Source organism: Mus caroli, chromosome 18 (assembly GCF_900094665.2).
Source record: "Mus caroli chromosome 18, CAROLI_EIJ_v1.1, whole genome shotgun sequence".
Taxonomy (NCBI): Eukaryota; Metazoa; Chordata; class Mammalia; order Rodentia; family Muridae; genus Mus; species Mus caroli.
This window is the reverse complement of record NC_034587.1, coordinates 49,758,572-49,771,620: the sequence shown is the minus strand read 5'-3', so window position 1 is coordinate 49,771,620 and position 13,049 is coordinate 49,758,572. Positions and strand designations below refer to the sequence as shown.

The window sequence follows — 13,049 nt, the reverse complement described above, 5'->3', positions numbered from 1 at the left end:
GGGAGGGGGAGGGAGGGGAAAGGGGGAGGGAAAAGGAGGGAGGGAGGGGAGAGTTCAGTTTCTTTTATAGACATCTTACTTTTCCTACCCTCACTTAGGAGTAGACCTTTCTGTGGGACAGTCTGCTCTTTTGACACTACATTCCATCAGAAGACTTAAGCGGCATCTCAGTTTTTGCCACTGTCCTTCCATAGAGTAACACAGATGGTCCACATCTTCCTATAAGTGCCCCACTCTCTAATTACATTTCATTTTACCAACTAGGATCCATTAGCGAGAATTACTGCAATCCATTCTATTCTCACATGCATATGCATGGCTTTTTGCAATGGTTTTTTGTTTTTATTATATTTGTCAAGATTTGAAAAGGTAACAAAATTCTTATATGCCTTTTATGCTAGATATTGTTTGTGGCTAGTATGAAAAAACTCAACAGCTCTTTTTGATCATTATTATAATTAAACTATTTTCTGATGGCTAAAAAAAAGAAGAATAGACCAGAAATTGCTGTATTATTAATATTAATGTAGTTAATGCAATATGTGGTTGGGCAACATTTGAAGGTTCACATTGGGAAAGGGAGTTTGATAAGAATGCTGAAGGATCCCCCTCCTATGTGAGGAGTGGACATGGATGTCAAGAGCCCTATGTGGCCTGTCTAAGGATGACCACCAGGCCCAGCAGAAATCACCTTCAATGAGATGGCTGTGCATGTGGCTTTTGGAGGCAGACTGCCCACATTATATCCAGACTTCAACACTTTCTTGGTAATCTCAGTTCTTTAATCCCATTGGTAAAATTGAGTAATTTCAATGCCCAAATAGAGTGGGAATGTGAAGACTCTGAACTAATACTGTAAAGCATGGGAATCCTGTCTGGTGTACAGTAAGTGCTTAACAAATGCTAAGTACCACGATGACTTACATTTGGGGTTTCAAAAAACACTAGAAAGTTAAGCCTACATAATAATAAATATTGAAAAATTATAAATGGTGAAACAATTAAAAGACATATTTATCTTGCAGTTGGGTAGCTGGCCAGCTGTGGGCCTTGTCCAACACCAGTGCTTGTCTAGAGTCAACTGTGAGTCATGAGTCAATGATCACCAATACACACAGACAGACAAGAATAGTGATTGGTGCTGAGATGTGACTTCCCATGAAGTTAACCTGATACTTCATAGTTATAATACATATGTTACAGTCTATGAAACAGAATAGCTTGTTTGCTATGATAAACTCTCTGAGAGTACCAAGTTTATACTATCTTTCCAAACCTAGAACTGTGCCTGGAGCACTGTTGATATTTAATAAACACTTGCTGACTAGATTGGCAAAATAGTTATCTATGAGTAAGTAGTTTGTATAAATAAGCGGCATAGCCAGCCTGATAAATACTATGGCAATCTGGGAAGACAAGGACTACATGGGCCAAGTTCAGAATAAGAGGAGGCAAATTAAAAATTAGTTGCTCTTTAAATTAAAATCTAAACTTAAATATAAAACGTGGTTACTCTCTCTTCCTGGGAACCAATCTCTGCTTAAACTTCTTTTTTTCCTGTGGGTGTTTGGTCTAAGAGAGAAGGGGAACTTGATTCAAGTCTTGAGGCCCACTACATACAACACACGGCTTTTGGTTCAGACAGGTGCTATTCAATTTCTTGGGACATACTTAAAGAACAATCGAAATGTAGGGCATTTGATGCTAAAATCAGGAATGCGTTTTTAATACCATGGAGCTAAAGAAGAGGAATAAAGACAACGTGGACTCAAATGTAGGACATAGCAAACAAAACACTGCACAAAACCTCATAGTATTCTGCTGGCTGCTGAAACCACGTCATACTGACTGGAACCAAGAAAAAGTTTGAATATGGACAGGAACATGGTGACTTCTAGGAAGGTCAGGGCTGATAGGAACGAATCCACATGAAGGTCCTGGTCACCTTTTAGGGAAACTTTAGGTGTAATAAAAACTAGGGTCTTGCTTGCCTCCCTTTTAGCTGATTTTATTTCTTTACACTGGTAACCAAGTGCCTCAATGCCAAGCAGCAACTGTGAGTCCTCCAGTACCAAATGGGGATGATGGTGAATGAATGACTGGTCTACAGGTGCAGAGATGCTCCCACTCAACTAGGTTTCTCAGAAGGATACAACACTCTGGTCAAAGAGTTCTAGAATCAAGTCCTGACCCTGCCACAATGTTCTATCTGTAACCTTGTGAAAGTCACAGTAGCCCCAGAAATCTCACTTCTGTCATCTGTGAAACAGGATGAAAGCGAAACCAGTGTCTCACAGAGCAGTGAGGCTTGAGCTGGATAGCTAACTTCAATGGCTTCAGTGCTGTGTGTGACAGGGCCTGCCTCTGACAGATGGTGGCTGGGTGTGACACACTTCACCTATCTGCTGTTTAGCTTCTGCTTCAGTCATTCAGGCCTACGTAACAGACTAAGAACTAAAAAGAACTAAAGAGTTGGCTTTCCTTAATAAAGTAAGTATACCATGATTCAGAGCCCTGGAGGGCTTTGTTTTTGTTTTGATGATAGGGGCCCTGGTTCTCACACCAATAAAGGCCTCTGTAAACCTGTTTGCAGTGAGAGAAAGGTTTGAGCCTTTGGTGTTTGTGTGAGCCCTCTCTCACAGGGTTCCAGTTGTCCTTTCAGATGGCAGGGTTACAGGGATGTACCGTTTTTTAACTTTGCATTTACAGAGGAAGCCCATTATTTTCAAGTCTGGGGAACTTCTAAATAAATCGGTCGCCTTCTGTGTTTTGTCTCATTAGACAGAGACAGCAAGTCCTAGTTGTTTTTCTATACAAATATACAGCTTGCGTTTTAATTAAAACAAGAACCAGTCTCATGACCAGAGGGGAAAAACCATGAAACAAAAAGCCCAAACTACGCAATTGGGCTGTAGTTGGAGGGTAAGAAGGGGAGTTTTAAATCCCAGCATGAGCTTTGTAAACATCTTTTCCAACTTCTGCCTGGACTCTCCACTTCCTCCTGCCTCTTCATCAGGAAAGAAGCGAAAGGCCCGGCAGAGATAGGGGTCTGTGCAATGCAAACACTAAAAACATACTCATGGACTGCGTCATTCTCTTTGTGTTAGTGAAATAGCACTTGGACAATGTCTTCTCTTCTGAGTACAGGATTTGAATCCTTTTCACTTAGCCCAACTTTAGCAGCCTTGACAGCCAATATTCCTAGTTTACCTAAACAGGGAAAGAACACTTGTTTCACGATTTGTAAGTTTGTCTTCACTTTTGTTCTCCATTAATGAACAGTGACTCTGTCATGGTTAGGGTATTAAACTTGATTCATACTGAATTATGATACAATGATCTATTAGGCTGGAGGGTTTGCTAAGTAGAGCTTCTTCAGTTTCAAGGGGGATTAGAAATGACTTGACTTCTCGCTTTCCCGACTGTCAACATTTTGGGCTGGAGAAGCCTCTGTGTAGGAGGCTGTCCTGTATGTTGTACATTCCTTGTCTGTACCCACCAGAGCCAGTAGCACCTTTCCAGGAAGACCATGAAAAGTCAGTATCACCAGATGCTCACGGGTGAGAAAGAGGGGCTGAAAACTTGCTGTTGGCTTGAATCACTGCAATAAACTCTATTCATCTGGGAGGGGGCAGGAAAGCGCTGCAGGGAAATTGGACAGTCTGAAAACAGTGTGTTTCTGAGTAGCTGGAGGATCCTTGGCAAGAGATAGGATCTCAATGCTTTAGTGTCCTCGTCTGTAAAAGACAGCTATAGTGCCAACTCCATAGAAACAGGATGAGGATGAACAAGAAGTTGCCCGGGAAGCAATAGGTGTTACTATTATTGTTTCATCAATGCCATGCAATTCACACCTGCCTTAAGTTTTAATGCAGGCCAAAGAGCCAATCATTAGAGTCCACTTGAAAAAAATACTTTGGGTGAAGGTACATTTTTACTGATGGAGATCTGAATTTATGGTTCAAAGTGGTCAAGTTAGAAAGGCTCAGCCATTGTATAATCCTCTGACCCAATTTGCTAAACAGCTTCAGTTATTGCTTAATACATTTTATCTTTCAAGCAGAGCTTCCTAATTCATCAAAATTATGGGCTGCTGCCAACTGATTCTTCTGTAAATACAACTGCTCTATTGTACTTAAAAGAAAATTTTGACACCATGCCTGGTCTTTTCCCTCGAGTTCTTTCTCCACTATTGGTCAGATAAATATTATTGTATTATTCATTGAAACAATAACAAAGGCTACCATTTTAAAGAGTAACTTACTGTGTGCCAAGCTAAGTGTTTCACATATATTATCATTTCACCCAAACAGTGAAACAATTTTAAAAGTTAGATGAACATCTCCGGGAAGAAATTTATATGCTTCAAATCATCCAGCCAGTAACCTCAGAAGAAGCTAGGAGCCTAGACTGATTGTCTGCAAAGACTGCTTTCTTAAAGCACAACTAGGACAGTTGTGTAATGCCTGCCTCAGAGTTTGAGGCAGGAGATCATAAACTTAAGGCCAGCCTGAGCTACAATGACACTCTGCCTAGGAGCCTAGCATGGCTATCCTATGAGAGGTTATGCAAGCAGCTAATTGAGACAAATACAGATACTTACCGCTGTCAAGGACCCCTATAGAAGAGCTAGGAGAAGAATTGAAGGAACTGAAGGGGATTCCAACCCCATAGGAAGACCAATAGTGTCAACTAACCTGGACACCGGGGAGCTCCCAGAGACTAAGCTACCAACCAAAAAGTATACAAGGGCTGGTCTGAGGCTCACAGCACCCATCTAGCAGAGGAGCCTTGTCTGGCCCCAGTAGGAGAGGATGTGCCTAATCCTATAAGGACTTGATGCTCCACAGGAGTGGGATGCCTGGGGAGGGACATCCTCTCAGAGACAAAGGGGTGGGGGATGAGGTGAAGAACTCTGGAAGGGGGGACCAGGAGGGGGCCACATTTGGGATGTAAATAAATAAAATAATTAATTAAAAATGACACTGTCTAACAAAACCAAGGGTCGGGGATATAATTAAACAGAAGACATGCCTAAATGTGTGACTCAGTGGATTCTGTCCGTAGCATGTCAAATATACCGACTAATGAACAAACTGCTTGAAACAAAACCAAAAATGAAAACACAAAAAAATCAATTCTCAAACTACATCTTTGATATCAAACCTCAAGAGCTACCATAAAATTCTTAATGATAATGCAATCTTTCTTTCTCTCTTCCAACTTTCCAATAAAATTTATACTATCTCTCATGTTTTTTGGCTTTCACTCAAATCCAAATACCCTGAGAGGAATAGTTACAGACGAATCACATACTGAACACTTTCTTAAGTCAAGCACAGTGACCGACATACACAAACACACAGATACACACAGATACACACACAAACACATACACACACATACCACACATACACCACACACAAACATACACACTCACATGCACACACATGCATGCACACAAATACTCATAGACACACATGCTCACAGACACACACACACACACACACACACACACACTCACATCTACCATGGAAAAGAGGACTCTTACTTCACATTAGTCTGAATAATGACCAGTAAAATTTAACTAGAAACTAAAATAGGCTGAATAATGAAGTCATATCTTTCTAGTTCAAAACCAGAATGATCTTTTTTTTTTTGTATGAAAGAGGTGATTTATCATATCTATCTCTGCAACCTAACTGTCGTGTACAGTACGCCTGTTATGCGCAGTGTGGAGTACAGCACAGGAATAAACCTCCAGCCAGAGGCATGTCAAAGAAAGCTCACTGTTTGGGAGCAACATACAGTGGTGACCCAAAGCTTCAGGCTTTGAGATAGCAAAGAAAATGAGGTCTGAAGCTGTGAGTGTCGTCCTGGGGTGACGACATGCTGTTGGGTGACAGAACTGACTCCATGGCAGCTCTAGGCAAGCTGTAGGTAGACAGTTTGCTCAGGATGAAAGCTTTAATGAATGGAGGAGAAGCTGGGTGTGAGTGTTGGGGGATCTGAGGGACTCATCAGCCCAGAACATTATAGAATGAGAGGACCTCAGAGTCCAGCTGTCTTGGTCTCCATCAAATGCATGACTTGCCAATATTCCCAAGTGGACAATCTATGTTTTGATGCTTTCAATGATTGGGAATTTTCCCTTTATCTTAATATTTATTTTAGTTTTGTATTTGTGTGTGTGCCTATATGTGCAAATGGGTGCAGTGTCTAAGGGAGGTCAGAAGATGCCAGCTGCCCTGGAGCTGGAGTTCTACACAGTTGGTATGGCTGCTGGATACTGTACTCGATCCCCTGGAAGAGTGGTATTTTCTCTTCAAGGTTCAGCCATCTCTCCCACAGCCTCCTTTTATTATTCATCAAATGTCAAGTTGGCTTCGGTGTATGTTCTTGTGAACTTGAGAGAGCGCTAATTGTGATATAGTCATATGAGGAAACCAGGAATGGGTATTCGTAGGTTAAATTGTGAACAGGTGCTCACGCTTTACAAATAGATTCATCAATAATTTTAAAAACAACCTTGCAACTTAGTAGGAATAGAATGTTAAGTAAGGCTGAGTTTCTGGCACCCTTTCCCCACAAGCTCACACACAATTAGGTACTATTTTCTTTTAAACTCTGAGAGCCCCCAACCTAAACCGCACTGTGTCTGTTACAGACCTTGTTTTCAGTTCATAAACGAAGCTGGAAGAGGTGTAGAAATACAGATGACGTGAAGAAAGTAGCTCACAAGTGGGAAGGGAGAACACTGTGCAAACATGGCTTGTAAGTAGGGATACTTACAGAAATGTCATCACTAAAGTCGATTTCATCCAAATCAAGGTATTCAGGGGCTTCCATTATTCTTCTTTGTACATTTTGAGTAAGGTCGAATATTTATAATTTCCTGGGTAAGGCAAAAGGAGAAAAAAAAAGAGGGCTAAAGTTTAGCTATTTATAACTAAAAGTATCATCTCTATTTGGACAAATAAAACCAGAAAAGGTAATTGGGTAATAGCATTGCCCCAGGCTCATTTCCTCCCTGCCAGAGCCATGCTTTGCAAAAAAGCCTTGAGCACCACTCCTTCAGTTCACAGCCCCACTCCCCAGGGAGCACCCATAATCCTTTGCTGTACTTGATTTGCACTTATCTTCTCCTGGGCCGTAACTGGGGTCAGAGACCCCCCCCCCCATGATCAATGTTACCTCTCAACAAAGCCCATACCCTGCTCCCACCATACCCTGGGTGAACATTTGAACTTTATGGAAAGACCATCTCCTGCAACTGGTAGCGAAACCCTTCAGGTATTTTCTGTGGGAATACCTTTGGTTGCTGGGTTCAGAGCTGGTACAGAGCAATGACTATTACATAGCCATAGTAATTGTGCTGGTACAGGACAGATACCAACTAATCAAAAGTAATGGCTGTTTTAAAATTTAGAATTCAACAAGGGAGGTAAGGGAGACAAGGAAGGAGGTGGGGCTATAAGTCTAGATTTGATTGAGTTATTACGATGCTGTTTGCCTTAAGAGGCGTTGTCTGAGAGGACCAGAGTGACCTGTCGCAGTCACTGGAATGTCCTCAGTCAGCATTTGCCTCAGGGATGCCTGTGGCAATCCTTTAAGTCTGTCAGGGCAAGATACATCACTTGCCACTTCCTTTCCCATCTCTTATCATCATCATTGGCAGTGACAGAGGCACCTACGCACGTCAGGAGCAGAAATGGAGATCTCCTGGTGGTGCCCAGGAGAGCCGTTATCCTCTGTCAGCTCTCAGACACTGAAAAAGGATTCTCTTCTCTGCAGTGTGTCTCTCTTATTACACAAATTGTCTTATGCATTCACACGTGAGATCGTAAATGGTTCGTGCCTGATTCTTTTGATTCTGTCAGGAAGGTGTGCCTTGCTGAACGCAAAAATGACCGGACATTGAAAGTGCATCTAGACAGATGAAAATGAGCCTTTTCATACCAGACCAAGGCTTTTAAGTTTATGCTACTGAGACAGAGTCATGCTGTATAACCATCACTGGCCTGGAACAATGTAGACCAAATTGGTCTCTAACTTACAATGATTCTCCTGCCTCTGCTTCTGAAAGTTATGAGCATATGCCATCATTCTGGCTAATCTGGTAGCTGGCTAATTTTCTTAAAAGGGAACTCTTATTCCAAGCATATCCTTTCTAAATATTTTGATCTACTCCTCTCTATTTAAGTCATGAAAATGGCATAGCTATGCTACAGAAAACCATTATGCCTCAAACCTATGACCTAATTTATTTTTCCATGTTTCCTCTTCCCTTTCTACATGCATATATCACCTGGAGTCTTAATTACAATATAGAACCATCCAGAAACAGATTAGGATGTTGTTTCCAAATCAAGTGAAATGATCTATTTGTGATATATGGATACAGCTCTTCTGAAATGACAGCTTTAAAGAAAAAAAATGCCATCTATAAAAATAAAATTTAAAACCAGACATCTTGTTATTGATAAAAATCTAAAACATAGTCATGAGATAAAGTGCTTAAATGTCAAAACACATTACTTTCCCTATAACCCTCACAGAACATTTCAGAGGAAAACACACGTCCTTGTGACTTTCTCTTCTATACACTCACAGGCGCTGAGACAACCCAGACTGGATTTCAGGCCATTTCCATAGCTTCAGTGAGAGACACATTGATGACACCATGTGCTATGACCAGGTACCACCAGCCAGTCACACTCTAATCCTTTCTTGGATGGACTATGCCCTCAGTAATTAAATGACACAAAATGATTCAGGCCTGTGACCAGGGAAGGAGAATGAAATTAAGTAAGAGATTTGGGATAAGATTGTTTTTATGCACAGAAATACAAGACCAAATACAAATCGCAGATGACTATGCCTTAGGCAACTCAATTAGCATGTAGTTACTGAGTCCATTCTTGGTGTTCTGACAGTAGAAAGGACAATGTTCATGTAAATGTTGCCAAGGCAGCAGAATGGAGCTAGAGGATGATATGAACTGTCACATCAAAGCAAAAATACAACTTTTGTATTTGCCCTTGGAGGGTGGGGGTGCGATTTTTAAACTCTGCGGACCAGAACACAGTGTAGCTCGGCATCTGGAACATTCCATTGCTTCCTACAGAGCCATCTCCTTTAAGAAGGGTTGTTTGGTCTATAACTCTGTTCCTTTTGTGTGGTTTGACAGATTCTCTCTCTCAAGGGGTTACTCTGAGTATATTTACACTGTCACATCTAATGTGTGGAAATCCCCACAGTTTATCCTTCCTGACTACATTTCCAGTGGTCTTTTTAGTTGTCTCTGTGGTCATTACTGGTTCTCTCCCCTTTCCCATGTGTCTTTTCATGGGCTATCAGCATCTCCCCTTTGGGATGCTGGGGGGTTGGGGAGAGTGCTCTTTCTAGGCAGCTGCTTCAAATGATGGCACAAGAAAAGGTGAGCTGGAGTCTGATTGATGTTTTCATCAATTCTTTCATATTCTTCAGCCCTCTTCTATCCACCTAGCTTAGAAGCCCAGAGCCCCATTTCCCAACCGATGACATATATTCCCTAACAGAAAGTCCAACTACACAGGGTACATATTAGAGATCCACAAGCTAAGGCCAAACCGGTGCTACAGGTGGGATTTGATTGTTTGATTTCTAAAAACAATTGTGGAAGTCTTACAAAAAACAAAACAAAACAAAAACAAAAAGCAAAAATTTCAGTAACAAATGAGTTGCCAACTTGTAGACCTTGGGCGATATCACATGAAATTTTTTATTTTTGGCTTTGCTTTAAAAATATTTAAAATCTTGGCTTGGCAACATGGGTCCACATTCCCAGTAGCCATGGTAGAATGGCAGATTCTCGTGGGACCTACTAAGTTGTATATTCCAGTTCAGCAGATCCCTCCTAGGCTGCTCTGCTCAAGCCTGGCATGCAATCGATACCTTCCAAGGCATACTGCAGAAAGGAATGGGGTTTTAAACAGTAACTATCACCATTACCTTCCTGTAGTTTTTAGTTGGTGGCTCCTGCCAAGACTGTTGATTTCATTTGTAGTCTAGGACTGAGTGTGTTGTATTCTGACTGTTTGAAAGCATGCTACAACAGCAACACATTTTTTTTTATTTTAATAAGTAAACCACTGACAAGTCACCATTTTGTTTCAGTCTCCAGTATTAGAGAAGAGAAATAAAAACCTTGCAAACATAATAAAAAGTTATGAGGTATGGATTACGTTCCCCCCTCTTTACAACTGGAGGTTGGAAGGATCTTGCTTTCTTATGATTGGTGTGGGCTTACATGGTGTGGGCAAAGGGGAAGGCAGGAATTCATGCCAAGTGCAAGCATAGAAAAAGACTCCAAAGCCTTCCTCTCTCTGGTCCATAGTGGTAGCTTAGCTGCAAATGGGCAGCCCCTACCCAGTCTGACAAGATCAGGCTTCTCCTTAAGTAAAAAATATGTTTCAGGTCTCCAGAAATCGCAGGTCAGCTTTAAACCTTTGTATGGGATTTCAGTTACTGTGAATCACACATTTGAATTCTTTAGGCCACAGTAATTCTCAACCTGTAGGCCACAAACCCCTTGGCAAATGTGTATCTCCAAAATTATTTATGAGGCACAACAGTTACAAAATTGCAGTTATGAAGTAGCGACGAAAATAATTTTCTGGTTGGGGGCTCACCACAACGTGAGGGTTGCAGCATTAGGAAGGTTGAGAACCTCTGATGCTTTAGAATCTCAGGACTTCATATATACGTGTGTGTGTGTGTGTGTGTGTGTGTGTGTATACACACACACATATACATATATAGCACCAGACATCATCATCCCCAACCCTGAAAGTTACTGTCACTGGATCACTTTAGGTTTTCTGGGGGCTTTTGTTTGTATTGGAGTCCTCCTCTCCACAGCCCACATCTCTATATATCTGGGCCCTTTAGCAGAATATTGTCAAGTGACTGAAATATTCTCAGTTCAGACTCCATTGAGCTTTTAATTTCTCTTCACTGTATTGTTATCCATGAAGGCATGTCTGCTGCATGTATGAAAAGAATAATCTTTCTAAAGTTTAGGAGAGAAGATGGAAGATGGACAGAGTGAAAAAGAAATAAAATACATTTGAAGAGTTTAGCTCTTCCACTTGGGTACAAATAATGCTACAATAAGGAGAATATTTGGCTATGGGAGATATAGCCACGTAGTCAAGGCTACCATGCTCTCTAGAGGCTGCTGGGGCTTCCTAGTTCTCTTCTTTGGATGAGCCCAAGGGACTGGAAGACAACTTTACTCAAACTACAGAGTGAACTAAGAAGCCCTCTGTGAGGTCTGTGAGAGTCTGCTGCCTCTCAGAGGGTGCTCTTAGCTGAGAAAACCTTCCTAGTGCGAAAGGATCAGTGAGTGCTGTTGCTTTCCCATGAGGTCACCTCAGTGATGGCTCCACTACTCCCATAAGCTGGGGCAAAAACTCAAAGTAACAAGGAGTCAAATGTGATGATAGAAAGTAGGCAGGTCATTAGCACCATACCTTATCCTTCGTGTGTGTGTGTGTGTGTGTGTGTGTGTGTGTGTGTGTGTGTACGACTTGCAGACGGACTCTGAAAAAGTCATTCCAAATGAAAACTTGCAAAAATCTGGCGGGTAATGGCAGCATCAATGGAAAAACCTTGGAGTGGCCAACAGAATCCCTTTGAGGAACTGCACTCGTGGTAATACACACATTCTGGTGTGATTGGCTCATAAAAGGCACGTTGATTTGCAATACACTCTCACATCACATAAATTGCTCTACCAAAATTCTTTTGAACATGTATTGCCTCACTCCATTTAGAAGGAGTTAGTGTGGAGTCGTTCTGAGGGCTGGAATTACGCACATTTCTTCTCTCCTGTCAACGTCATTCCTACTTTTATGCAGGTGTATTATGAGGCTGGGTAATTAAAAATAAGCTGGGCCTGTCAACATATATGAGCAGAGTATGCTCAGTGGTGAGGTAACTTCAGTTGATTTGCATGGAGACGCACTTCTTCATCCTGTAATCCACTAACACTTGGGAAAAGATCACCACTCCCTACACTCCTGAGCCCCTGCCAAATTTATACTCAGATACATTTTCCAGTTGCAGGCCTGCATACAGACACTGTGTTTACTTTGTTCAATATAAGAACTGAAAAAAAAATTACACATGAAGACCTGGAAGGCTTGGGTAGAAATGTCCCCAGTTGGCTCTGTGGCTTGGCTGGCAAGGAAGCAACTGATTCCAAAAGTTGGATTCATTTTCTTTTTCATTCTCTGATTCAACAGTGGCCAGAAGCAGGGCAGTTGCTCAATGCCTACTCTTGAAGCAGATAAATGATAAAGGCAAGACATTTCTACTAGAAAGAGACAGCGCAAGGAGTGCCAGGAAGCACATCTGAAGAGCAGAGGGAACACACAGACCTGTGGCCTCTCCAGTTCTTCACTTACAGAACAGTCTGAACAGACATGCTAGATAGGACCACGCGCTCCACGTGACGATGGAACATACGGTTCAAGAGGATGCAAGCAAGAAAGCAAGCCATTTCAGTCTACTGTGGTGCTTGCTGTGATAAATGAATGTCCACAAACTGGAGTCTAGATCCTGGGGATGGATGGGAAGGGCTGTCTGGTGTAGATGAGAGTTAGGCAAGAATGAGCGAGTTTTGGGGGAGTCATAGTAGAATGGGCACAACGACTTGAAGATGAGATCTGAGATGGGGAGTTCCCAAGAGAGGGTGAATCTCACACTGATCTCTGTAGTTTTCCTTTCAGAAAGAAACTTGAAGTTTAAAGAGCAGACCTGGGTGATAGACAGAAGTGACCATGGAGGATTTTCAAGCCCAGTGTGGTCTTAGGATATCAAGTTTTCTGGCATGTTTGGAAAACTGCAGTTGAGTATTTTGATAGCAAACAAAAAACATCAATGTAATGGAACAAGAATGCTGCAGGGGAGAGAGTACTGTAGGCTGTGCTCAGAACAAGATGGGAAGAAATCTAGGACTCTAGGACTGGGTAAGTGTGTGTGTGTGTGTGTGTGTGTGTGTG

At 41.8% G+C, this 13,049-nt stretch overlaps 1 protein-coding gene across 2 annotated transcripts in view; it reads right to left on the bottom strand.

Moving 5' to 3' along the window:
- The window catches only part of Sncaip (synuclein alpha interacting protein), a 144,445-nt gene that overhangs the window by 65,768 nt on the left and 65,628 nt on the right, over positions 1–13,049 (bottom strand). For both annotated transcript variants that reach the window (XM_021150292.2, XM_021150294.2), the window contains exon 2: positions 6,793–6,895. In XM_021150292.2, the coding sequence (XP_021005951.1) occupies positions 6,793–6,849 (57 nt within the window). In that variant the 5' untranslated portion in view covers positions 6,850–6,895. The remainder of the gene's footprint in view (positions 1–6,792; positions 6,896–13,049) is intronic.